General features: G+C 46.3%; 9 protein-coding genes across 9 annotated transcripts; 5 read left to right on the plus strand and 4 right to left on the minus strand.

The window, feature by feature from the left end:
- Nucleotides 1-536: 536 nt before the first annotated feature.
- On the minus strand, nt 537-2,631 carry C8R40DRAFT_690310 (uncharacterized protein). The gene is made up of 7 exons (XM_046235881.1): nt 2,488-2,631; nt 2,190-2,429; nt 2,101-2,133; nt 2,003-2,035; nt 1,440-1,946; nt 794-1,382; nt 537-726 (listed from the first exon to the last, which is right to left on the minus strand). The coding sequence occupies exons 1-7, from the start codon at nt 2,508-2,510 to the stop codon at nt 664-666; spliced, it is 1,488 nt and encodes a 495-aa protein (XP_046090045.1). The 5' UTR covers nt 2,511-2,631; the 3' UTR covers nt 537-663.
- Nucleotides 2,632-3,173: 542 nt separating this feature from the next.
- Nucleotides 3,174-4,551, plus strand: C8R40DRAFT_1037351 (uncharacterized protein; the record flags this gene model as incomplete). Its single annotated transcript, XM_046223658.1, has 4 exons — nt 3,174-3,502; nt 3,558-3,777; nt 3,832-4,136; nt 4,197-4,551. The coding sequence occupies 4 exons, from the start codon at nt 3,174-3,176 to the stop codon at nt 4,549-4,551; spliced, it is 1,209 nt and encodes a 402-aa protein (XP_046090046.1).
- Nucleotides 4,552-4,778: 227 nt separating this feature from the next.
- Nucleotides 4,779-7,613, minus strand: C8R40DRAFT_690836 (cytochrome P450). Its single transcript, XM_046235883.1, has 16 exons — nt 7,344-7,613; nt 7,247-7,284; nt 7,126-7,185; nt 6,935-7,067; nt 6,785-6,882; nt 6,623-6,728; nt 6,498-6,570; nt 6,207-6,430; nt 6,089-6,155; nt 5,985-6,043; nt 5,791-5,930; nt 5,568-5,734; nt 5,495-5,517; nt 5,360-5,444; nt 5,240-5,287; nt 4,779-5,181 (listed from the first exon to the last, which is right to left on the minus strand). Exons 1-16 carry the CDS (start codon nt 7,462-7,464, stop codon nt 5,007-5,009), a joined length of 1,617 nt encoding a protein of 538 aa, XP_046090047.1. The 5' UTR covers nt 7,465-7,613; the 3' UTR covers nt 4,779-5,006.
- Nucleotides 7,614-7,733: 120 nt separating this feature from the next.
- On the minus strand, nt 7,734-9,497 carry C8R40DRAFT_1088124 (Dihydroorotate dehydrogenase-domain-containing protein). Its single transcript, XM_046227394.1, has 6 exons — nt 9,130-9,497; nt 9,005-9,077; nt 8,896-8,954; nt 8,529-8,836; nt 8,244-8,476; nt 7,734-8,189 (listed from the first exon to the last, which is right to left on the minus strand). The coding sequence occupies exons 1-6, from the start codon at nt 9,454-9,456 to the stop codon at nt 7,738-7,740; spliced, it is 1,452 nt and encodes a 483-aa protein (XP_046090048.1). The 5' UTR covers nt 9,457-9,497; the 3' UTR covers nt 7,734-7,737.
- A 5-nt stretch (nt 9,498-9,502) lies between these two features.
- Nucleotides 9,503-11,210, plus strand: C8R40DRAFT_1088128 (uncharacterized protein). Its single transcript, XM_046227395.1, has 2 exons — nt 9,503-10,139; nt 10,197-11,210. Exons 1-2 carry the CDS (start codon nt 9,990-9,992, stop codon nt 10,833-10,835), a joined length of 789 nt encoding a protein of 262 aa, XP_046090049.1. The 5' UTR covers nt 9,503-9,989; the 3' UTR covers nt 10,836-11,210.
- C8R40DRAFT_1037192 (uncharacterized protein) lies at nt 10,953-12,584 on the minus strand (the record flags this gene model as incomplete). The annotated part of the gene is made up of 10 exons (XM_046223643.1): nt 10,953-11,115; nt 11,188-11,234; nt 11,350-11,392; nt 11,530-11,671; nt 11,781-11,880; nt 11,932-12,029; nt 12,085-12,179; nt 12,290-12,392; nt 12,448-12,480; nt 12,530-12,584. Coding segments are annotated over 10 exons (879 nt in total), but the record flags the coding sequence as incomplete, so codon positions are not given.
- A 2,291-nt stretch (nt 12,585-14,875) lies between these two features.
- Nucleotides 14,876-18,988, plus strand: C8R40DRAFT_1036790 (armadillo-type protein; the record flags this gene model as incomplete). The annotated part of the gene is made up of 15 exons (XM_046223612.1): nt 14,876-14,953; nt 15,010-15,099; nt 15,162-15,295; nt 15,346-15,615; nt 15,669-15,720; nt 15,772-15,888; nt 15,943-16,070; nt 16,134-16,245; nt 16,300-16,617; nt 16,667-17,210; nt 17,250-17,638; nt 17,690-17,775; nt 17,934-18,007; nt 18,063-18,289; nt 18,347-18,988. The coding sequence occupies 15 exons, from the start codon at nt 14,876-14,878 to the stop codon at nt 18,986-18,988; spliced, it is 3,261 nt and encodes a 1,086-aa protein (XP_046090051.1).
- A 384-nt stretch (nt 18,989-19,372) lies between these two features.
- Nucleotides 19,373-22,103, plus strand: C8R40DRAFT_1025603 (uncharacterized protein; the record flags this gene model as incomplete). The annotated part of the gene is given in 2 exon segments (XM_046223073.1): nt 19,373-21,355; nt 21,375-22,103. Coding segments are annotated over 2 exon segments (2,712 nt in total), but the record flags the coding sequence as incomplete, so codon positions are not given.
- Nucleotides 22,104-22,850: 747 nt separating this feature from the next.
- Nucleotides 22,851-24,043, plus strand: C8R40DRAFT_1158881 (uncharacterized protein; the record flags this gene model as incomplete). Its single annotated transcript, XM_046229791.1, has 5 exons — nt 22,851-23,154; nt 23,208-23,252; nt 23,306-23,512; nt 23,580-23,612; nt 23,670-24,043. The coding sequence occupies 5 exons, from the start codon at nt 22,851-22,853 to the stop codon at nt 24,041-24,043; spliced, it is 963 nt and encodes a 320-aa protein (XP_046090053.1).
- Nucleotides 24,044-24,315: the final 272 nt, after the last annotated feature.

Below are 24,315 nucleotides of genomic sequence, written 5' to 3' on the forward strand. Positions count from 1 at the left end.
CCATAGCCCAATCAGCTTCCTGCTCATCTGCAGCGAGTCTTTCTATTTCCTCGTTGCTGAGGAATGGATCGTTTGCCCAAGTGGATTGGAAAGACATTCTTTTCAATTGAGGAGGCTCAGAGCTCGAAGCTAGAGCCAGTGGTGAGTTGAAAGAGTTGTAGGATGGAAGAGGAGATCTTGGATGAGTGGAGCTGGTTGCTTTAGGAAGTGTAACTTGATAGTCCGCCTTACTGCTTGTATTCGAAGAAGATCCAGTCTCAGTGGAAGCATTACCATGTCGCCCATTACTTCGAGAGACTTGATGGTAATGGGAGTCAGAGCTGTTACCCGAGGGACTCTGCGTGCGGTCATGACGACGATGACTCAAAGGTCCGTGCAGTCTGTTTATCTGATACTCAACGTCAGATGAAGAAGGCTGTAACATCGCGGAGCGCATTTGAGCTGTCATTGTAGTGGCGACAGACATCACACTGGAGCTCCGGAGCAACAATCTTTCCTCCTGCGTCCTGGTAAAAACATTCTGAATGTCTTCGTCGGAGAAGCGCCGAGCTTCATTCATTCTTCTACTGCCACTCTCAACCATATCAGGATCAAGACGGTACCTTGACGTGATGAACGGTTCGATTACTCCATTACTCGAGCGCCATTTCCGAAGTTGGGCCTTCAAGTTCCACCCACGCCGAGACTGACGATCAGCCTCCATCGTTTGGGAGACCGAAGCAGATTCTAGATCAGGTAGCATGTCCGTCATGGAACGATCCCTGGAGTGAGGCAGAGACCCGGGAGGGCTTACCGCTTGATACTTGAAAAATGGATTGAGTGATTTCCGAGCATCGCGATCAAAAAAGCGGCGTTTCCTTCTATGTTTTATTAAGCACAGTGCAATGAGCAAACTCAGTGCAATGGCCAAGATTACTGCACCAATAGTGACTCCAGCGATAGCACCTGGTTGACTCATCGTCTGTTGAATGCTTTGATCATGACCATTAGAGTTAGAGGAATCCCCAGATGTTGCAGGCAAGGGAATAGAGTGCGGTGTCGGATCAACGATTGGTGTAGGTGATAAGGTGATTCCGCTTGTGGTCAAGAAGATCCATGTCGAAGAAGAGGTTGCCTCGGTGTCACTCCCAATGGAGGTCTCCGCAACAGTGGCGAGCGCCGCGTGGGTAATAGTATGCGAAGGGTCCTGGGACTTCAAAATGATTTCAGATGTAGTGGCTGAACTGGCAACATCTGTCGAAGGACTTAAGCCGCCAATAAGAGTCTCGAAATTTGAGCCTGAGAAAGAAGGTAGTGAAACAGAAACAGCTGTAACATGAGTGATTGTAATGCTGGGAACCGGCGTGCTTGATATCAGAAAATTGCTATGAGGCCAGCTCCCACTATGTTAAATAGCAGATGATGAGAACACATAACAGAAATCAGAAGTTTAATCAAACCTCATTGTTAAAGACGAAAAAAGGCTCTTCGCCGCATCGTTGGAGCTATCCGAAGAAACTGTCGATGCTAAGGTGTTTACCGGACTAGAAGTTACTAGTGACGATCCAACGGGGATAGACTTCACCGGGCCATCAACCCTCGGCGGAGAGGTGTTGGTCGAGGCAGTGTGATTTGATGAAGAGGGCAACATGCTCGTAGGCTCCGATGATGGGATTGGAGTTGAAAGATGAGTAGAAAGATGAGAAGACAAAGACGTCCAAGGGTGTGAGATATTCAGCGGAGGAAATTTCGAAAATGATATAGGCAATGTAGGTGCAGGGAGCGAGGGGACTCTTCCTTTGGAAGTAACAGTAGACGTTGCGTTGAACGCTGTGCTCGAGCTGCTACCAGGATTGCTGCTTGAAACGGTGGTAGAAGACAGAATGGAGGAGCTCAAATCGATGGCGCTGGTGGTGAGGTCCGATGCAGACCTTTCCACAGGGGTGCTCGTTTTCGTTGGGCAATCTCTAACAGTCGAGCAAGTTAAAAGGGTATAATTTCATTTCAGCTTCAGCAAACTCACAGAAGAGTGATTGTCGTATTCCAGATTGAGGTTCTTTAGTTCGCCACAATGAAGACGAAAAATCAACGGAGGAGATATTGGGAAAAGCAGATACTCACCCATTGTCGTCTTCACAATCGATTCGGAAATCGCTATGAATGTGATAAAAATTGAGATTGGAGTAGGAACATAGAGGAAGAGCACGTACCCAGGATGGTTGAACACCGATATCGGAATATTCCCCTCTTCCATTGATGGCCCAATTGCTTGTATGAGCCTTCGCAGGCCGTCTGGCGCAAGGTCATCTAAAAACAACTGCATATTTTGTGGGTCGCCTAGTCCCCGAGCCCAAGGCAAATCCAGAAGCAAGCAAGGGATGACGTTGGGGAATTCGAAGGAGAATGCCTCCGCCACCTGGCAGAGAAAGAGTGAGACAGCATAAAGTCGTCTAGGTGTGAGTGGCATGAGTTCTCTACATGAAGTAGCACATTACGAGAAACACTTACAACAACCGGAGAAAGAATGTCATAGAAAGGAACGACGAAGTAATGGGAGAAGAGAAAGAACTTTAGGTATTAGGTGCCCATCACTAAGAGCCAGTTTTGAGATTTTACCATCTGCCATTGATGTCGGCCATGACAGACAGACTGCCGTGCCAGTTCAAAGTGAGCAGCTTTGAGTTTGCTGAGATTCAGAAGAATCAAAACAGCGATAATCTTGATGACGATCATTGGAATGTTAAATGATAATAGCTGTTGATAGCCAAAATGGAACACATCTTGATCATCCTGACGTAGAATAGACTCAGAATGAGAGTAGGTAGTCCTTTTGCTAGAATAGATCGAAGTTTAAGAATCTTGCAAGGCATCCTCTTTGGTACTTGGTAAGTAATTCCGACTGTACAGCCGCGCGTTGTTGTTGTTTGATCCTTGATTTCGGGTACAGCAATAGAAGTCTGAACTTGAAGAATGAAGGCAATGTAGGGCACTGTGTGCAATGGAAGGAAGAAAAGTGGTCGTGAGAAATATCCTATCACTTAGCTCTTTCATTGTCAAACCGCCTCTGAAGTGCCTCATAAGCAAAGGCGATGATGGTGCATCCAACATCCAGATCCACTGCATCGGAATTTTCATCTTTACCACTTTATAAACATGCTCATAACCAAATCTATCCATCCTCGGTCCAATCTTCAATGAATTTCAGACAAAGCAGCAAGCCAGCCGCTTTGTTTGATCCCGAAACTGGAGCTGAACTGCACCGTCATCCTGACCTTTGGTTCGACGACGGTAGCGTTATCTGTAGAGCAGAAGACATCCTTTTCCGTATTCATATCTCACAAATGTGTCGACACTCGCCATTCTTCAGAGATATGTTCTCCATAGGCAACCCCTCTAATTCTGTCCTCGGATCTTCCATCTACTCCAAAGGCGGGCCCAATGACTTTGAAAACTGTCCACTTATCGAACTTCATGACAAGGCAGACGACGTGGGTAATCTGTTCGTAGCTCTCTATGATGGACCGTACGTGTTTTCGTTCCATATGTCGTGTATCATTTATCCTCTCTTGTTCCATCAGACACTTCGGAAACAACGATCAAGACGACTTTCGTGTTGTATCCGGGGTCCTACGGTTATCGACCAAATATCTTGTCGATTCATTACGTGAAAAGGCTATTGCTCATCTTAGTATAGCCTGGCCATCCACGTTGAAAGGTTGGGATGCCCGAGAAGATGTGGCTAGAGCTTATGAGATGGAAACGGGCACTAGTGGAGCTCGTTTGTATCCGTCACCACTAGTGAGCTTCCATCCCACCCATCGACCATGCCAACTTACCTGTTGATTATCACAGGCTGTCATTAACCTTGCCCGTGAAGTAGACGCGCCTACTCTTCTTCCATCCGCTTTTTTCGATCTTTCCCGGTATACTTACCCTCAGATTTTTGATCCGTGTGCTCAGGATCCCCTTTATTATCCTTCTTCTAACTCTCCGTCTCCACCCCCATCGTTATCATCAACCCCACCTCCACCTCCCATCTGTCTTTCTCTCGGTGACACCCAACGACTTTGTTTAGGGAAGGAAGCTTCCCAACACGCAATCACCTCACTCATACAATCTATGAGTAACAGCCAAAGTATTCGCAACAGCGGACTGCAGTTGCAGTCTGCATTTTCCCTTACTCATCCTCTGACTCATGGCTATACTTCATCTTTAAGTGGATCAATGCATCAAAATGGTCATTACCACCATCATCGTTCATCTTCCGCCGCTATTTGCATATCTGCAGCAGCTTGCCGCAAAGATTTTTCAGAGCTCGTCGATCTGGCGACGAAGCATTACTTATTTGATCGCGAGAGAGGGTACAGTGATCCGCTGTATATGGCGGACGAGATTGGTGGGTTGAAGAGCGAAGCGTCAGAATGCAAAGCATGCGCAAAGAGCTTGGAGACATGGGCCATGAGAGAACGAGAAAGGATATGGCGCCTGATACCCACATGGTTCCGTCTAGGCTCTGATACCGGATCCGCAAGTCCTGAAAGAACTTCCTCTCCGCCAGTGGTTGATATATAGAGGTGTAATACAAACTGCTGGTATTTCTTCTACTTCTCCAGGTCACTGCTCTTGTGATATGTACTCGTACCCATTACGAGTTTAGAGTGTGTAGATGGATTAGCCGTCGAGGCCGCCACCATACGGAACGTCGCTATACAGGTCTACGATCATATACATTTCATTTCCCTTTGTTTCTTGCGATCACTTTCACTTCTTTTTGGTATATTGAGATGTACGGGACAGGATCCCATTTACGATTACAGATGAATACTACAACTTCCCGACTTACGACGAACACTACCACTACACAAACTCACTACACAAACTCACTACTTTTTCCAAGCTCCGACAGTAGCTTATTTACATGCTTGCCATGCTTCATATCACTACCAGGCTTTTTCATGTTTTATTTGATACACCTCCACAATTGTCCATTCCCTTCAAAGTTCATACTTCTTGCACAACACAAATGTTCAAGAGTCCCCCAAGTAAACACGGATAGGCAACTGAGTGCCTTTGTCAAGCTCTCCCTCGATTGCGGGCACCATAGTCAGTGCGGATTCGCGTCGTATCCTGGTCAATTCGGGGGTATCCCTGATTGCAAAATTTCTGAGGAGGACTACAATGAATGTTTGCAGCTCTGCCACACTAGGACATAATGTTCAGCAAAGGAAAATATAGGTTTTAGAGTTGTACATAGACCTACGCAAACCTCCATCCGATACAAGAACGGACTCCGGCAGCAAACGTCGCTCTACATAATAGACGAGGCAAGTTCATCAGCTCGAGGGATCAGCGGAAGCGGTCCGAGTGGAATTAAACTCACAAACTTGCGTATGGGAATCCTAGGTTATCTTCGGTCTTGACGCGCCCCGGTTCGAGCCAACGGTTAGGATTGAATTCATGGGCGTCTACACTAGAATCAGTTGAATGTCAACTAGAATGTCAATTTTATCTATACCCTCGCCGAAGATCGTTAGGTTTCTGCTTCATAGGTTAGTTGTCAATGTTTCAAGGTGTTTTTATTTACGAACCTATTGTACGCCGAGCAAGAACCCACTATCCGTGTACCTTTTGGGACAGGTATCTCAGTGATGAGTTGTCCTGTCTTTCCGACTATTGGCTTTGAAAGCGGAATCACATCATCTTCGTTAGCGGTTCGGAAAAGATGCAATACAATAGGATGAAAACGAAGAGTTTCCTAGGAGTAGCTCGTATGTGAATAGTCTACTTTGAATAAGAAAGTAGCGGGTGCACCTTGCAAATGGCATTCAAGAGAGGCATCTCTTCGTAGTCATTTAGAGTGAACTCGAATTCTCCGCGGTCTGCAATCTTTCTCTCGGTGGATTTGATTTCTGTGCGAAGTTGATCCTGGAGTTCTGGATTGCGGGCAAGTTCTGTATAGGTCGACTAATTAAGAATCACAAGTGAATGCATATAGACGTACCTACCATAAGCCGCCCAGCAGATACTGTTTGTAGTTGTCTCATGTCCTCCGAAAAGTAGAGTTCTGCAGTTGTAAGCGAAGGACAAGAAGACAAAAAGGCCTACACACCTCATCTGCGCCACAAGCTCTTCGTCAGAAAGTCGTGATTTAAATGATTCTGATAAATTGGATTGTACTGCAGCGGATAAATCATGTTCTGCTATCCATATTCAGACTTCATACGCACCTAAAGATGTGTATATATCCGTATCGGGAGTGCCTTGTTCAATTTGATCTACTTTCTGAGCGATGAGTTGTTTTGCAACGCCTTTTCCAACATGAGCTACATGATGTAGGGTCTCCAATCTGGGGTTGTGATCATTCATGAACTCCATGACTGTAGATGGAATAAGCCTGAAAAGGTCCAGCATAAGCAAGCCCATATTGGATGGAGCTCTGAATGCCTTGGCTCTGTGTTTGTAAACGTTGATGTGAGCATTAGACCTCATTGGACGCGATATTCAGAGAAGTGACTGACGTTAAACCCTCATACGCTTTTGCCAGCTCGTTTTCGTGGTTGCTGATAGATCCAAAGTCATAGTCGAATGCAGCTAATCGAAGAGGTTTGGCGAAGCAAGGTGACTAAAAGGAACGGACACACACCTAGCCCAATAGCATCGAGGGTGGCATGCGACAGATGGTCAGTCAAGTCAAAAACACAGGACTGGTCACCAGATTTGGATATAATTTTCTTCCATTCTGAACTCATCTATGCGAGCAAGGACATCAGGGTGACATCATGCAGGGAGAGATCAGTCAACATACTGCTTCGGCGCAAGCAACAAAGATGGGGAGGAACTTCTGAGTCTCTGTCGCTCGAAACCCCGGCGTCATAAGCCTGCGATGCCTCACATGAGTTTCTCCTGAACGGTCGGTCAGCATTGTAAAAGACCAGAGAGGAGAAGGAGAGCATACCGTCCGCCCACGCAAGTCCTTTTCCCGATGTAAGTCTTCCCATTTCTCGACGGACTGGACTCCTACGCCATTTGTAGCCCGAACAAAGGATATGTTGGAGGGCTTTTGGGTCTGACACTACCAGTTGTTCAGACTGCCAATATCTGAATCAGTGTGCGTGTGCATAGTACATGAAAACGGTGCGAACGAACCCCAAACGACGTCCTGATGCGCACGACGTCCCCGTAGATACGCTGCCATTCGAATTCAGCCTATACATAAATATACTCAGATCGCCTCATGTGAAACTTAAAAGTCGTCACTGGTTCTCACAAGACCTGCTGGCCGCTGCAATAGCTCACGCAGATGTCCTATAAAACAACAATAGCTGAGGTGCTGTTCAACCACTACCAGTCATTAGTAAGTATACCCAGGATGAAAGAACTATGTTTTGGGCCTTGGATGTTCCATAATGGCGAAGATGCATTGTTTTTGAAGAGAAAGAGAGCAGCGACGAGCAGGCATAGGATAAGCAGAGTCGCAGTTTCCATTTGGATTCTGGTGTTTGAGTTAAAAGAGAACTTATAGTATGCGACGTATTCAGGATTATCTGTATTCTGTGACGAACTGCTGATCAGAGCAGGTGGTACAGCTCCCCAGGCTACTTAAATCCACGCAACTAGATTCAGTGCATATCCATACAACGGCGGTTGACAAGTACCTGATAGCTAGATCTAGAGTAAATGTCGAGGTTCATTCTTCGCGGAAAGCTGTCATTCTATGGCGCAAAACAACGAGTTAAGGAAGAACATATACTTACACAGTTAAAAAGCCGCTACTATGGTACGATCGTTCACTGAGTCCATCTTGCGCCCAAGTTCATCCAGTAGCTTGTTGAGATGTTGTGCCTCTTCAATCAACTGATTCACCGTACCCTGACCGTCTCTGGCCTCGGGGAGCTTTTCTCTCAAGCTATATTCGTCCACGGATTTCTTCACAATCTCCGCCCAGGTCGTGCCCTCTTTCTGCAGAGTCTCCACGATCTGATCCTTTATTCTTCTGCATGTGCCCACGCCATCATAACCAAAACTAGTATAGACCTGTACCATCGTAGCACCAGCACGAGCATATTCAAGGGCATCTTCCCCATTAGATATTCCTCCACAACCAATGATCGGTATATGAGGAGGAAGATTGGCTCGCAATGTCCTCAAAGCGGTTAAAGTGTATGGTTTGATGGGAGGCCCAGAAAGTCCCCCATTTTCAGTGCGGGAAGCTGGAGCAGACTGTCAACCAAAAAACACTACGTCTGTCTAGAATGGCGCCTCACCACTTAGCAGATGTGATGGTCGTTGAATAGTCGTGTTACTAACAATGACACCGTCAATCCCAGTATTCTTGATGACATTTGCAATATCTTCTATTTGAGACTGATCTAAGTCTGGGGCGATCTTGAGAACCAAGCGAGGCCTTTGAGAGGTGAGATAAGATGGAGGCAGGGAGTCTCTGGCCTGGGTGACACCCGTCAGCAACGCTTCTAGTGACGCTTTGCTCTGTAGCCCCCTGGAGATGCCCAACGTTAACTCTGTTCCAAAACTTATATCCATTTGCATACCTTAGACCAGGTGTATTAGGGCTCGAAACGTTCACCACTAGCACATCTGAAAAGGGCCCAAATGTTCTAACCCCCGCAACGAAATCATCGATTGAGTCAGCCGGAGATTCTTTGTTTTTGCCCAAATTAACGGCTAGCAAAGACCCGTCCCGAAGAGAGGCTTTGGTTTCTTCTCCGGTGAGGAATTTGGGAAGACGCGCTCGGACACGAGAAAATACGGTCGCATGACCTTGGGAAGGGAAACCGTAGCGATTGATGATGGCGTTGTCTTCTGGGAGACGGAACACGCGTGGCTTGGGATTGCCTGGCTGGAAGTCAGTGGAAGACGTTAAAACGACAGGAATTATGATATAAAATGTCGGCGCACCTGAGGCTTAGGCGTGATACTGCCAATTTCCACCCAGCTAAAACCGAGATCAAAAAGCCCTGGAGTTCGAAGTCAGTTCAAGGTGGAAACACAGGCAGGAATACTGTGCCATCTATTGCTTCCCCGTCTTTGTCGAAACCGGCTGCTAGTCCAATGGGATTCGAGATTTGGTGTCCCCATAACTACTCAATTTTTCATTCAAGAAGAACAATACGGCTTCCATGACGAACTCACTTCAAACATGAGGTGTTCATCGTCAGTGACAGGATCCTTGGGCCCAAGACCGCTCCGCAAGACCTTTACAGCGATTTTATGACTGGTCTCGGCGTCCAAAGTTTGCCTCAACACAGGCATGATTACATATCTGTGGAGTGCTGAGCGTGCATCGAAATAATACACGGCAAAAAGACCTGTGGAGAGTACCAGTGCAGTTGCATAAATTCCAGCTGTTATAGGTGATCGACGAATAGGCGATGCTTTTGTGAATAAGTTTCTCGACACATTATGAGTCTTCAGTGGTGTGAAGAGCGAGCGACAGGCAGCTTGTCGTAGAGCTGCCATACGTGACGCTGAGCGAGATGATGAAAGGAAATGAAGAAATCAATTACGGCTGTTATAAACGTATGCATAACTTTGTACTGCAGGTAACATATGGTGTCCGCAAGCCTACAAAATCTGCATCTTGTACATCTAGTTTCTGCCGATGTTCTTCACGTGTTATACTCAACGACAGTATGTAGTAGTCTGATAGTAGTAAATATGTAGACTGGCAGTGGCTGGCAGTGGGAAATCCACATTTGTACATTTGTGACACTTTTTTGCTACTTGAATACTACCATATGTTGGCAAAGCACCTATATTCAAAGGTAATAATGCAGGAAACTCTGGTGGGTGGTGGCATTGGTCCTCGTAGTCATCGGCGTCGTTGGGCAACGATGCCCAACGAGCGCCCAACCTTCGTTCCGAGCGCCTCTTCAAGCTTCAGACATCCTTGAACTATAACCTTCACGGTTCACGCCCTCCTAGTTACTACTATTCTAACAATCTTTCACATCACACTCGTTTTTTATCCTAATATCTCAATTTTGCTCTATATGCCTCACCCGAACCTCATTCTCTATGTCGCCCTAGCAACGTTTGCGCTGTTTGGTTCGCTGTTCTTGGTCTGCCATTTCGCACCTGTTGTGAACCGATGGAAGTACCAAAAACAAGTTAAGCAGGATCTTGATGTCGAGAAGTCAAATGTACGATCATCATCTTCCTTCCTACGTCCTCAATTCAATCATTGCCACCGGATGTAGTTCGAATACTCGCGGAAACTCTTCCAAGAAGGAAACTTGAACAGCGAGGAATCTTTACCTTCTGGGTCACTCGCTAAAATGATTTCGGGACTCTCCTTCGAGTGTGGTGCGCCTTTTGTACCTTTGATAAATGCGGTGACTTCTTCCTCTATGCCCCTCCCATCGTCCCTTCTATATTCCTTACACCGTAAGGTCGTGCCTCTTCCTGTCAAACAACATCATCTTTCCATTCCGGCGTTCTGCGAAGATTTCGTTCACCCCTCAAGCCCTCTTCTGAATTGCATCTCTTCTACTTGGTCACTCAACGATACCTGTTCTCAAACTGTCTCCCAGTCGCATCCAAATTTCCATCAAAGCCAATCCTCAGGGAGTCAAATCTCTTACAGAAAATGTCCCTCCCCATACATCCATCGAAACTCACAGCGCTATTTCACAAAGGTTAACAGGGCTGCCATATGTATACCAACCCCTGCAAGGCAGATGAATGTTGACGTTTTTCAGGCTATTCATGCGAAGAAGTTTGCTATGCGAGAAATATCTGGACTGGGTTACTATGGGGGATATAAGACAGGCGTTCAGCGATCGGCGTATATGAGGGCTTATTTCGGAACAATATCATCCATGGAGCGACCGCACTAGATTGTCAAACCGTACAAAATAAATTTCAGATCACTACAAGTATCCTAATTATCCCTATCATACACATGAAAGATTCCCTGATAAATTGCATTGTGCGAGATCTCACGAATATTGTTCCTACCCACCGTCGAATGTAATCTGGTTTGCTGAATCGGGAGGTGAGGCTACAAATGCGCTGTAAGTGCCTAATTGACATGTTGTTATATGTGAGGTGTATAACCCTGTTTCTGAAATCTGATGCAGGTTGAGCATCAGCCTGGACATTATCGTAACGGACATGCTGAGAAATGACAGAATTGTTTTCTCAGCATATCTGTACCGGCTACATAAGCTAGGGCCCGGAGAGACATACCTACTGGCAAACGTGCACAAAGCGCCTCGGAGGAAGGGCTGTGCGTACTTAGCTTCGGCGAGATATCTTTGCAATTCGAGAATATATGCAAGACCTACATCAGGATACTATGCAGTGAACGTCAGAAAATTCTGAAGAAAGAGAGATAATTTGGTCTCGTACATAGAACGTGGATATGTTGATGAGATTGGCAAGAGCCATGACACTTGTGAAAGACATTCAACGACTTTTCCCAGAGAGCCATGGCAGCCCGACATACCCAAAATAAATCGATCCTAGTAGCGTAAAAAAAGACGTTACTGATTTTGGCAATGACGATCAAAAAGGACCTCAAAATATTACCTACCGTCGCGGAGAATGATGACAACAAGGGGTATTCGCAGCCGCTCTTGTCGTAGTTCGTAGCGAGTTTTGTAGGCTTTGTGAAGGGTCATGACGAACAACATTGAATCGTACAAGAAAAGGGCCTCCCAAGCAGCGGCGACTTCTATCAAAGAATGATCAATCAGTCGAGGCGAGCAGGGCCTCGGAATTTTAATAGCTAGACGTACGAATGGATCTAAGCATAACAGCGTCAGAGGGCCTCGGAATACGAGAAGCGCAAGGTTCTACGCACGTTATTAGTGTCAGTTGAGTGTGACATCCGGTGGGGGTCAATACCGATTGGCTTGATTGACCAAAAAATATCGCAAACTGGATCACAATGTTCGAGATATACTTGGTAAGCATATAGATCAGGCTCACAATGGATAGCCCGCCTAATGTGAATCCAGTAACAAGCATGTATATGAGCATACGCCTGCTACAGTGGTAAAGGGCATATATCCGGATGGTGAGAAGAACTGAACAGATCCGTTGCACATCAAAGTTGTCGGGGGAACCGATGAACTCTCTTACTGCAAACAATGACTTGGGTCAACACAAGGAGGAGTTCGCGAAATAGATGAAATGGTCGGCAGCTGATTGAAGCGTTATCGGTTGCGGTAGCTCGGCTTGCAAATTTTCACCATACCTCTACCGTTATACGAGTCAAATCCAGGTTTCAGACTCGGAAGAGGATAAGATACCAACCGATTCTGTCAGGCCGCTCGAGAAGAGTGACACAGTTACAACAATATTCCCCAATGCAGCAAAATAGCGGTTGAAAAAGAAGAGCGCTGTACTCCAGCCCATCGAACGTTTCCACAGATATTGAACTTCATCCGCTGCAGATAGTTATTGAATAAATCTTGTGTGTTTTGAGGAAGGAAGCCTACGCACGAAAAGTAATCAAATGGTCCCAATAGAGAAACGCTATACATTCCGTTAATAAACACTTCAAATAATAGAAGTATATACTCACTTATTGAGAACAGGTGAAAGTAATCTTCTAATTGTCTATTTAAAATGCTAAGAGGTCAATCATTCTTGGGTGGAGAAAACAGGACATACTGCTGTTGCGCTGCCGAAATATGCTGTACGATCGTCGACTTCATGATTCGCCAGGGTCTACCTGGCCAGTACTGTGACAATGGACGTCGGGGAAAGAGTATGGATGAAGCTGATGATAGCTATATAAAAAGAAAGGAACGCTAGAGCCTGCTTCTCATTGGTTCGTGATGCCGAAGGGAAGAAGTGCGGTCTTCGAACAGTCCTTCATAATCCCACAAGCATCTGTTTTCCTTTCTGTAAATTGGCTGGGTGCCTCCAGGTACTTCCCCGAGAATCCAGGACAGCACGGGAGCTGCCGCTGTCAGAGTGTCAATGATTGTCGATATTTGTATGACTGTCGATGGATTGTCACTTGACGCGTCAACAAGGACTAAGATTGCGCCCAGTCAGTGTTGGCCTCCGGAAATGTATCGGATTTACAAGCTGAGTTATGCTTGAGCGTCTGAGCCATATACAGGAAAGCGGAACGGCAGGAAGGGCGCACAGATATGGATTGCACTAGGATTGTTGAATCATCGACCAGCAGCAGGAACGAACTGGAAATGGACAAAGGAATTCCTCGAAGGACCTAAATGAGCACTTTTTTGGAATCAAATGCACCGCAATCATTTAGAATGATTTTCACCTTTATTCACCCGGTGCAAAGAAACGTGGCCAGCCTTCTGCAATACATTCTGGGGGACAGAGACAGTACCTGACAGTACGCAAACGGATCTTCATGATCAAACATTTCTAGGATCAGAGAAAAATGGCGTGGAATCCACAATTAGCATCCTTGGGCGCTACATACTCTTTTTGCAAATTGCAAAACTGGATGACTTCCCGTAGGAATTATTTGCAGGACACCAGACAATTAATTTGTGCCACCAATATAAGCGAACCTAAGCGAAGATGGCCGGACAGCGGCTTCGCAAAAACTGCATCAAAACCAACTTACAACGGCCTCCCTACCCTGTTGTAAACTGGTTTTTGGTGTAAGCGAGGGTCCCATCAACAGTCCGTACGTCGCATCAAATACCGTTAATAGTTAACTGCAGAATAATTGCAGCGGGAAGTCACCCACTATAGAGGTGGGTCGGGAAAAACGCAGAGCTGATGGCCGGCCGTGACAGATTCATTATCGAAAATTGAATATGAGCCGACAATGGCAGTATTGCCGCATCCCGGCAGAGGCCGGCCATCAGCTTCACGTTTTTCTCGACCCGCCTCTAGTTTTGCAATAAGTTGCTATCATCTTTCAACTTTCAAGGCCTCAGTCAACTAGAGTCGCTAGCCCAGCTTTCTGCAGTAACCTCCTGTGAACCCTTTTAGAACTGGTTTTTGCCATGCGTGCAGCGCGATGAGGATATGAAAAGCCCGAAAACTGGGCTCTCAAAAACTGAGAGAGTCCTACATCTTGTACCTCTAGAAGGTAACTTTCACCTCTTGTCACTATCGATGGTAGTTTCTGAAGGGTTCATAGGATTCACCAGCCGGGTGGCAACTGAATTCATTTAAGATTGTTCACATGATGGCTCCTGGTCACCTGATCGCGATTCGAGCCCCTAAAAAAGTCGGTATACGCATATTGAATCGTGTTACTGTAGTGTTAGGTTACTGCTATAACATTAGATACGAGGGCTTGGGAGACAGTACTAATCACCAACGACGAAGATGATGATAGAGGAAGAATCGGCGCCATGCATAGTTCAAACTTTTGATAGGCATAGTGTCAATACCAGCGTATCTCAGAAGTGCAATTGAGAACGACGAGAAAGACAATGCAGGTCACATCTCGTAACAGAACATAACGTGACTTTATAGTTTATACTCAGAGAGAAGGCGACAGCGAGCAGCATTCACGGTTGCAATTGCTAAATCAAATGCAGCACATGAAATTATTTGAGTGCATCAGAGGTCAATGAGAATGGAGGTCGATTGGAATAGAGTAACAATGGAGTCCAACCAAGTAAAGTATAGAAACTTATGGTCAAGCCTTAAGCAAGATGACCGCTCAGCTATGTTAAGTTCGGTGCACGGAAAGAAGGTCTGACGTAAGAGATGGGAAGTGAAAAGGTTGGGACTGTTCGATAAATTTGATTGCCGCTTACTGCGCACGTGCAATTTTAAACTCCGCGTGGCTGAGCAAATTTTCGAAAATTTGTAGATCATCTTTTTTCACGACTTCTTCCCATTCCTATTCCTTTTCTCCGTTAATAAAATGGATGTAAGATGGCGTTATTATGCGATCTCCGCGTTGCACCTTGCTAACATAGATATGCAGCCTAATTTTGTGCAGGGGCTTCATAATCTGCTTGTTCAGACCACCTCTAATGACACCGTTGTCCTCAAAGCTGTATGACATTTACTATCATCATTTGCTACCTTTGCTTAATCTCGATCCACCACAAGGCCACTGCACAATTGAATCAAGACTATTACAAAAATCCAGCATGCATATCTGCTCTTGCAAGTATTATTACCAGCTCCCCCGATCAAGCTGTACGCGATCTCTTCATCTATTCCATATATACATCCTCAACCGACATATATCCTGCTTGCAGATTCGTCAGTTGGCGGCGGTCGAACTGAGGAAACGTGTAGCTTACAATAGTGGTAATTTATGGACGCTGATATCGCAAGATGAGCGCGAGCAGATCAAAACCAAATTTCCGGAATTAATTCTCGGAGAGTCGAGGTACCTTTATCGGAGCTCTTATCGACTTGAATTGATATAACATCTCTCAGTAATCCTGTCCGCCACTCCGCCGCGCGTGTGGTAGCTGCCATCGCCGCCATCGAGGTTCCAATGGGAACCTGGCCTCAACTCCTTCCCTTCCTTCAGCAAACTTGCACCTCACCTAACGCCTCACATCGTGAAGTTGGCATGTTTATGCTGTACACTGCTCTTGAGAACATCGTTGAAGGTTTCCAAGATCAGCTTACTTCGTTGTTTCAATTGTTTTCACAGACGTTGGCGGACCCCGATAGTCTTGAAGTTCGCATTACCACTGCTCGGTGAGCTTTGATTGCTTTTGTGTCTGTCGACCATCTGTTGATATGTGATGTAGGGCCATGGGTGTCATCGCACAATTTATCGATGCTGACGAGAAGGCATATTTGGTGAAATCTCTATGCATCAGTCTTCGATTTGAATATTCATCATTTCCGCAGGCCCAATTTCAAGCCCTGTTACCTGGAATGATTCAGGTCATTGGGCAATGTGTCGAATCCAGTAATGAGGCTGGTGCACGCAATCTTTTCGACGTTCTTGAGACTCTCCTCATATTAGTTGGTTCACCTTTTTCAACTCTATGTTATCATTTACTTAACGAAATCTTGCAGGAAGTGCCCCTGCTCAGTAAAATTATACCCGATCTCGTTGAATTCCTGCTTCGCTGTGGTGGAAATCGCGCTTATGATGGCGAACTCAGAATTCTCGCTTTGAATGCTCTAAATTGGACTGTTCAATAGTACGTCGGTTCACACTCACTTGGCGGTTTGGATCAAATCTCAACATATGTTGCGCGATCCAGTAAAAAGTCTAAATTGCAAAGCTTCGGTCTTGCACCTTCAATTCTTGAGCATTTGATGCCTCTCACCACTGAAGAAGAACCCGAAGACGTTGATGAAGATGCTCCCTCTCGAGTATGTCACTATCGATGCTTACACTCATCCTATTTTACTGATTATCTTGACCAGTCTGCTCTACGTATCATCGACGGTTTAGCGACCAACCTGCCCCCTATGCAGGTCTTTCCGGCCCTTCGCACCCTTATCGTTCAATATTTCTCTTCTCAGGACCCCGCCCAGCGTCGAGGTGCTATGCTTGCTCTTGGCATCGCCGTTGAAGGTTGCAGCGAGTTTATGACCCCGTTGATGGGTGAGGTCTGGCCTATTATTGAGGCCGGTCTCCAAGATATCGATGCTTCCGTCAGAAAAGCTACTTGCATTGCTGTCAGCTGCTTCTGTGAGTGGCTTGAAGAGGAGTGTGTTGCCAAGCACACTGTGCTCATACCCGTGCGTTTGCCCAATTTTGTAACCCCGAATCTCACTAATATTCGTACAGGCAATCATGAACTTAATTAATGATTCTGCTACACAAAGATCGGCGTGCACGGCTCTGGATGCTCTCCTCGAGATCCTTGCCGATGTCATTGACCAGTACCTGCAGCTCATCATGGAGCGCCTCTCTGGGCTGCTGGAGACTGCGCCTATTCCTGTCAAATCTGTTGTTACTGGCGCGATCGGAAGCGCTGCTCATGCTTCCAAGGAGAAATTTATCCCGTATTTCGAGCCCACCATGCAACGCCTTCAACATTTCCTCGTCCTTACTGGCGAGGGAGAAGAAATCGAGCTTCGTGGTATCACTATGGATGCGGTTGGTACCTTTGCTGAGGCTGTTGGCAAAGATCACTTCAGACCTTACTTCCCTACCATGATGACCCAAGCATTCGAGGGTATTGAGATGGGAAGTGCTCGTTTGAGAGAGTGTAGCTTCCTGTTTTTTGGAGTTATGGCCCGCGTGTTCGGTGATGAATTCGCCGGATATCTTCCCCAGGTCGTTCCCCCTCTTATCGCTAGCTGTACCCAGGATGAAGGAACCGAAGAAGGTAAATTTCACATTGCAACTTTTAAGTAATGGCACTAAGTCCGATTACTCTCAGTCACTACTTCAGATCCTAACTCAGCATTCAATTCTGGCTTGTCTGCATCTAATGCTATACCTGTGTCTGACGAGGCGGATGTCAACGGTTTACCAACCGAGGAGTTGGAAGATGTCGATCTCGACAAATTGCTCGATGTCAACAGTGCTATTGCTGTAGAAAAGGAGATTGCCGCCGATACAATTGGGATGTTGTTCAATGCTACCCAGGCTCACTTTTTGCCGTATGTTGAACAATGTACGCTGGAACTCGTCAAGCTTTTGGCCCATTACTACGAGGGAATCAGGAAAAGTGCGCTCGACTCTCTTCTTGAGATTGTCCGGACATTCTATGACTTGAGCGATCATCAAGATTGGGAAGCTGGTGCTACAGTAGTATGCCTTCTACCGCTTTGATGATGTCTATGCTCACCATCCGTGTCATAGACTGTTCCCCTTGCACCGACCGTAAAAGATCTCATTGGACATGTTCTTCCTGCTCTTATGGAGATGTATGAAACTGAAGACAACAAGTAAGTTATTGCTTCGACCTTGGCAATGCCTGCTTCTTGTGATGAAAATTATAACTCAGCTCACTTCGACGCTAAACGCGAATGAGACAATTTTTTTTTGATTCTGATTCGTACCGATCACTTTTCTCGAGCTGTTGTCCTGACTGTTCCTGATCTAGGTCTGTTGTGTCTGCTCTCTGCGTTCACCTAGCAGAGACCATTAACAAAATTGGTCCTGCGTTTGTTGAAGGACGTGAGTCAGGTCATCTCGCGATGCTTTGCTTACCTCGTTGTAACGGTACTTTCAGAATTGGAGCCAATCTGTGGCATCGCTATCCAAATCCTTGAACAAAAAGCGTTTTGCCAGCAGGACCCAGATCAAGATGAAGAAGAGGAAGCACCCGAAGCCCAGGCAGAATACGATTCAGTCCTTGTCTCCTCCGCTGGTGATCTCGTGGCTGCTTTAGCAAATGCCTTGGGAGGGGACTTCGCCCCTGCGTTCGGACGTTTCTTCCCTCTAATCGCCAAATACTACGTATGTGATGAGCAAACTCCGTATTACCAATGATGTTGAACATTACCTATATTCTAGAAAAAGAATCGCTCCCTTAGCGACCGCTCTTCCGCTATCGGCTGTCTCGCAGAAATCATCGCGGGCATGAAGAACGCCGTTAGTCCTTCAACAGAACCTCTACTGGAGCTGTTCTATCAGGCTCTTAGTGACACGGATGCCGAAGTGCTGAGCAACGCCGCATTCGCTGTTGGTCTGCTTACCGAATATTCGGAAGTTGATCTATCTCCTCAATACCTACATCTCCTCGGTGCCCTTAGACCGCTCTTCGTTGTCACGTCGGATTCGCCCGCGTCAAAACTCAACGCGAAAGACAATGCTGCAGGTGCTGTTGCCCGTCTTATCGTTCGCAATACAGCCGCTGTTCCTCTAGACCAAGTTCTTCCTGTCTTCGTGGAAGCACTACCCCTAAAGAATGACTATCTAGAAAACCGACCTGTTTTCCGGGCTATTTTCCATCTGGTGCAGACAAACGGTGCAGTTCTTGGTCCATATATGGATCAATTGCTTCGAGTGTTTGCCGTCGTTCTGGATCCTAATGGTCCTGATCAGGTTGGAGACGATATCCGGGCAGAATTGATCCAGCTGATTGGTGTAGTGAACGCACAGGACCCGGCGAAAATACAAGCGGCGGGTCTGAGTGCATTTGTTCCAGGTGCATAATTCTTAACGTTTTACGAGTCTCCCATCTACATATACCGGATAACATGCTTGTTTGTCATCGCTTTATGTTACTGCTTTCCAGAATCAACACCTACCGTACTATACTTTTCTCTGTGTTCATCCTCTTCTAGATAGTTTTTTTCGAAGGAAATAATTTGTGAGAAACTTTTTTGGCTTACTCCGGCCGAAAGAACCGGACTCTTAGAGATTGGACGGTGTGTACGTATTTGTAATTTATCGAACTCTGAAGTCACCTCCATCTTCCATCTTTATTTTCAAAGTCAAAGCTCGCTGGGCGACACGCAGCAGAGTGGAACTCGTGCTCGCCGTGCTTGGGCTGCTATGCTATCGCACTTTCTTTCGTTTTTCTTGGCTTCGGCCTTGATTCCTCTCTCTGCTAGCCTTTCAGTGCAAATTCCGCTCGATAAGCAATATCCTCCTGTTGCCCATGTCGGTCAACCTTACAGCTGGACTTTTTCCAACAATACATTTGATTATGCTTCGGACTCTACTCCGCCAACGCATACTGTATCGCCCTTGCCAGACTGGTTATCCTTCAATGCTGTGACTAGAACGTTCTCAGGAACTCCTTCCCAAGCAGATCAAGGAGAACCCGAAATAACAATTACTGCGCATATCGGCGATGCTTCTAATTCTACTAAATGCAACATCCTTATCACTACCAGTCCAGCACTCACTCTCAATCAACCTATCTCAGCCCAGTTCTACGAAGGCAATCCTTCGTTGTCATCTGTGTTCACCGTTTCAAACAACTCTGCAATCTATACTGGCAATCCGACCATCCGTGTTCCTCATAAATGGTCTTTTAGTGTCGGCTTCTCAAGCGAAACTTTCATGAATTCTCAAGATAACGCCCATTACACTGTGTTACAAAGCGATAAATCACCCATCCCGTACAAAATGGAATTCACTCAGGGGCCTGACACGCTGGGCGGTACAGCCCCTCTGCTTGAAGAAGTAGGCTCTACTGCAACCTTCCACCTTGAACTTATCGGAATAGTTTCTGGCGCTTACTCGGATGGCTCTCTTCCTTTCGACATGGTCATCGCTGATCACGAACTCTCCATGGATTCGAATTCACTTCCTATCGTCAACATCACGAGAGACGCTAATTTTACCCTCAATTTTGGTTCCAATGGTGATCTTGCTGGCGTTCTAGTAGACGGAGAAGCGATAAATCCCAGTGATATATTAGACCTCTCCATCGATACGTCTTCTTGTGGCTGGCTTCAATGGGACGGTGCATCTCGGCTCCTGACGGGAAGCACCGTGGGTCAGGACTTCAACTCCTCCACAGGGCCACATCTTCCTGTCACGCTTACTACGACCTTCAACCAAACGATTCGAACCATTCTTCCACTGGCTATCGAACCTTCGTTTTTCACGACCGGGACTTTTCCGGCCTATACGATCCCTGAAACTGGACTAGCATCGTTCGATATTCATCCATACCTCTCAAATGTTACCGGAGAAAAGCCTGCTGATGTCAATATGTCCATTGCCGTCGAACCCTCATCTGCAGCTTCCTGCTTGACCTTCAATTCAACTTCACTCGTTGTGGAAGGCACTGTTACTGGAGATTGCCAAGTATCAAATATTTCTGTTACCATTGCTGCTTACTCTCATGTAACACATTCGACGTCTCATGCCACCCTTCCTATGACAGACTCTTTCAAGAAAAGTTCGGGAACCCCGCATCATCCGGGATCTCTATCGTTTTCTGCTCACAAGAAACTTATCCTCGGCATCAGCATTGCTTTCGGGATCGTAGGTGGCCTCTCTGCATTGGGCACGTTCTTAGCCTCAGTTCGTCGATGCTTGCGAGTGCAGGATCCCGTACTGGCTACCGAGCAATGTCAACGAAATCTGTCTGAAAGTGACCAAAGGTGGTACGGTCTAGTTGCAGAGAAGTCCCACGCTGGATGGAATCACGAATCCACTCTCCCTACGGAGAAGCGGCGTCCAGGGATGGAGCTTCTGCGATCGCCTCGGAACTATGGTAATATTGGCTTGGGCTTGGATCCTTCGAAACGAAGTTACACACAGGAATTTATGTCACCTTCGAGCGCTGCTGGAAGCAAGTATCAAAGTCCAGGTGTAATGAAGAAAGTTGATTTCATGAATCGGATACGTGAAACTGTTCGGAACGTGAGCGACAAGCTCGGCACTCAATCTAGCAAGAAAAGTACACCCATCAGGAGAGGTATCATCGGTAAACCCATCTTACTCAATGCTCAAGAAGGGCAAATTCCTCGTGCGAATGCAAATGCGACCGATCCCTTCGTAGCTCCCAGCACTGGGAATGTCTCGGTATGTCTCTTGATATCTTCTCTCTATTTGCACATCGTTTATGTCAGGAATTCAGACCCCTGCAAGCGTTCATTTTGCGGATTTGACGCGTCAGCTGTCCACTGATTCGGCCCACTCTTTGGATTCCATCAGAACTCATGCGAATGAAGCCGTGGTCCAGACTGCTACTCGCCACCCTTCCATGCCCGATGCTACACAATCTCGACCACGTTTGAAGCAAGTCACCAGTGCTATGCGTGTCCCTCCTCCGAAGCTGGTCACGTCGTCGTCAGGCACTGACGGGTCTACCAGTGGCTCTATTCTCAGCGCTAGAGTCACTAGTCAGAAGGCCAAGATCTGGACGGGTGAAGATGCCATTCCGACCACGGGCACAGGGGATGAACTTTCAATGGGAATCCGTTACGTTACCGCCTTGGGCGGAGACTCTTATCTGATGTCTGACGTTCGTCCTGGCTCTTCATACACAGTTTCTACGCATCTACAATCCACGTACTCACTAGACGCGCCAGATCATGACCGTAGTGGGGTAAACAGGCTTATTATACGGGCAGATGAACGGTTTGAAGTACTCATATCGGTTGGATCAGCTAAGAAACTTGAAGCAAGGTTGATCTCGGGAGATAACACACCTGATTGGATGGAATTCGATCTGAGGCCCAATAAAGGGAAAATAGAACTATATGGACTCCCTTCGATTGCAGATGTTGGGGACTGGGATGTTCGAATTATCGACACGCAGAATGGCAGTTGGGTTGGTGAAGTGGGCTTGCAGGTGGTTCCAAAATCTAGTTCGTGAAATAGAAATGTATTTTATTGTGTACACCTATTCCCGTTGTATTGTTTCTTCGAAGTCTCGTTTTGTACCTATGTTACCTGTACATGTATTCTACCCGCCAGCCTACAGATACCAACCATTGAGACATGAAGCGTTCGTTCAAATTAGGCTGATGACCAACCCTCTGTGAGATTGCGTTAAACAAGAAACCTCGATATTCTGCGATAACGACAACCTCTCGGAGGAGACTGCCTTAGACTGCCTTAGGCCTACGTTCGAGTTGATCATGGAGAATTATCCGTATTGTTCTTCTAGTTACAGTTTCGAAGGTATCTGAGGTTGCATGTTGGTGAGTAATTGACTTACATATGATACATGAGAAGCAGTACTGACACCGCGATGTAAAGCCTCAACATGAATCTTGAACTGTATCTCAGGCGTGCTATAGCACGTGTTGCCGTTGGTCCGTTCCCTCCAAAAACGTCGACCTTTGATTTTGGGCGCATAATTCTGATTCGGATGTCGAACCAAGTTGGGGAGAAACGCAGAATGGAGGTTCTTAATATCTGCCCACATGTTCCGCGAAGCTTGTCATAATTCGATTCCCTATCGGATCCCCGGTCAATAGTTGGCGTCTATCTATCTATGGGAATCACTCCTCGTGTGGTGGCAGAAAGACTTTTAATGTTCATGGCAGTCACCTGTGCTCCTACACCTTCTTGCTCTGGCATATAGTACGCTCCATCTTTGGGAACGATGTCGCAGAAATGGAACGAAGATAAAACCAAATCCCCCCCGCCATATAATGGCCCTTCACCACGACCGTATCGCGAAAGCTCTCAGCGGCGTCCAGGAGCGGCGCCGCTGCAGTCTGAGGACCCCAAGTCCACGGTATCCGGTGCGTTTTTTGCAGGTGCTCATAACTTCGACATAAACGGTGGAGCATTCCAAAACGCTTCCGGGGACATAAATCACACAGTCAACAATGATCATTCGCAAAAGAGCGACTTCAACAACAATTATAGTGGCTCAACCAACTATAATGGAAATGCGATGCATAGTAAGTCATGAAAACCTTTCCAGCTGATAATAATATGGATTCAATCTTGATAGATGATTATAAGGGGTCCACTAATTATAGCGGATCAGCTACACACAGTAAGTTCACTGAGTTATAAGATTTTTATCTTCAATCGGACTGATTAATGTAGATGATCATAAGGGAGCAACTAACAACACCACATTCGACGAACGAAGTAGTATCGTTCTAGTTTCAAGGTTTTACTATTTATCTGATTTTTTCTCTTTCCATATCTTAGTCTACAACTACAGCGGACGACGAAATTATCCGCCAGAGCCAATCTATCCTCAATCCAACCCTCGATCAAGCTATCCTGAGCCAGCGTATGGACCATATAGTATGTCAAACATTCCCTTTGATTATAGCAAATCTACGCACATGATAAACTCACCTCGCAGTGGAAGATCGGGAGGGCTACTACAATAACAACACAGGTTGTGAGTTCCCAAGCGTGTTGTTCTTTGCGGAAACCTTTTTGAAAGCTTTCTGTATAGACAAACCTAAACGTGCGTCGAGTCAGCATGAATTGGACTACAGGGATGGGTTTAAAGACGGTCGAGGAGATCCCGAGGACACAGATAGCTTGAAGCACCAAGAACCAGCGGAAGAGAGTGTAGAGTTCGAAGCTTCGGAAGAGTTGGAAGAGCCAGGGGTGGCGCAATTGCGTCAGTGTGTTGAAACCTTCTTGGCTGGACCTAAAATGAAAGCCATGCCTGACTTGGCGGACACGCTTGTAAAAGCAGGGTGGGATCGGGAGGCATTGGCGCACTCTGAATGGGGTGACATCAAGGATTCCTACAAGGGTTCCGGATGGATTGCTCCTATGTTCGTGAAATTGCGGAAAATCTGTAAAGAATGGAACGCGTGACTGTTCTACCCTCCGAGTCGGTTTGTAGTTATATACACTTTCGTTGTTCTCCTTATAATGCGACATGGTTTACAAAACAAGTGTCTGGAAGGTTCGCTGTATTCGCAAACTAAGGTCACGGTGCCGTGAATAATTCTCAAGCTTGTTACAGGCTACTATGTACCTCTTTGCACTCGAAATTTTCCTCAATCTTCGGATAACCGCGTCTGAATTTCAGTTTCGCCTCCTCCTTTCATACGACGAGATGAACAGTTGAGTCATCGAAGGTGTAG

This window comes from Lentinula edodes (assembly GCF_021015755.1).
Source record: "Lentinula edodes strain Le(Bin) 0899 ss11 chromosome Unknown C8R40scaffold_5, whole genome shotgun sequence".
In the NCBI taxonomy this organism is placed as follows: Eukaryota; Fungi; Basidiomycota; class Agaricomycetes; order Agaricales; family Omphalotaceae; genus Lentinula; species Lentinula edodes.

Excerpts from the sequence above, each read along its gene's own strand:
- C8R40DRAFT_1088124 (XM_046227394.1), bottom strand. The coding sequence starts at position 9,456 with ATGGCAGCTCTACGACAAGCTGCCTGTCGCTCGCTCTTCACACCACTG. Across the intron at positions 8,955-9,004 it reads AGACGGGGAAGCAATAGATG|GGCTTTTTGATCTCGGTTTT; the intron begins GCACAGTATTCC and ends TTCGAACTCCAG. Across the intron at positions 8,477-8,528 it reads CCTAATACACCTGGTCTAAG|GGGGCTACAGAGCAAAGCGT; the intron begins GTATGCAAATGG and ends GGGCATCTCCAG.
- C8R40DRAFT_1088128 (XM_046227395.1), top strand. The coding sequence starts at position 9,990 with ATGCCTCACCCGAACCTCATTCTCTATGTCGCCCTAGCAACGTTTGCG. Across the intron at positions 10,140-10,196 it reads TTGATGTCGAGAAGTCAAAT|TTCGAATACTCGCGGAAACT; the intron begins GTACGATCATCA and ends CACCGGATGTAG.
- C8R40DRAFT_690310 (XM_046235881.1), bottom strand. The coding sequence starts at position 2,510 with ATGACATTCTTTCTCCGGTTGTT. Across the intron at positions 1,947-2,002 it reads AATACGACAATCACTCTTCT|AGATTGCCCAACGAAAACGA; the intron begins GTGAGTTTGCTG and ends CTCGACTGTTAG. Across the intron at positions 1,383-1,439 it reads TTTTCGTCTTTAACAATGAG|TGGGAGCTGGCCTCATAGCA; the intron begins GTTTGATTAAAC and ends TATTTAACATAG.
- C8R40DRAFT_690836 (XM_046235883.1), bottom strand. The coding sequence starts at position 7,464 with ATGGAAACTGCGACTCTGCTTATCCTATGCCTGCTCGTCGCTGCTCTC. Across the intron at positions 6,883-6,934 it reads AGGACTTGCGTGGGCGGACG|GAGAAACTCATGTGAGGCAT; the intron begins GTATGCTCTCCT and ends CCGACCGTTCAG. Across the intron at positions 5,445-5,494 it reads CCTAACGATCTTCGGCGAGG|ACGCCCATGAATTCAATCCT; the intron begins GTATAGATAAAA and ends ATTCTAGTGTAG.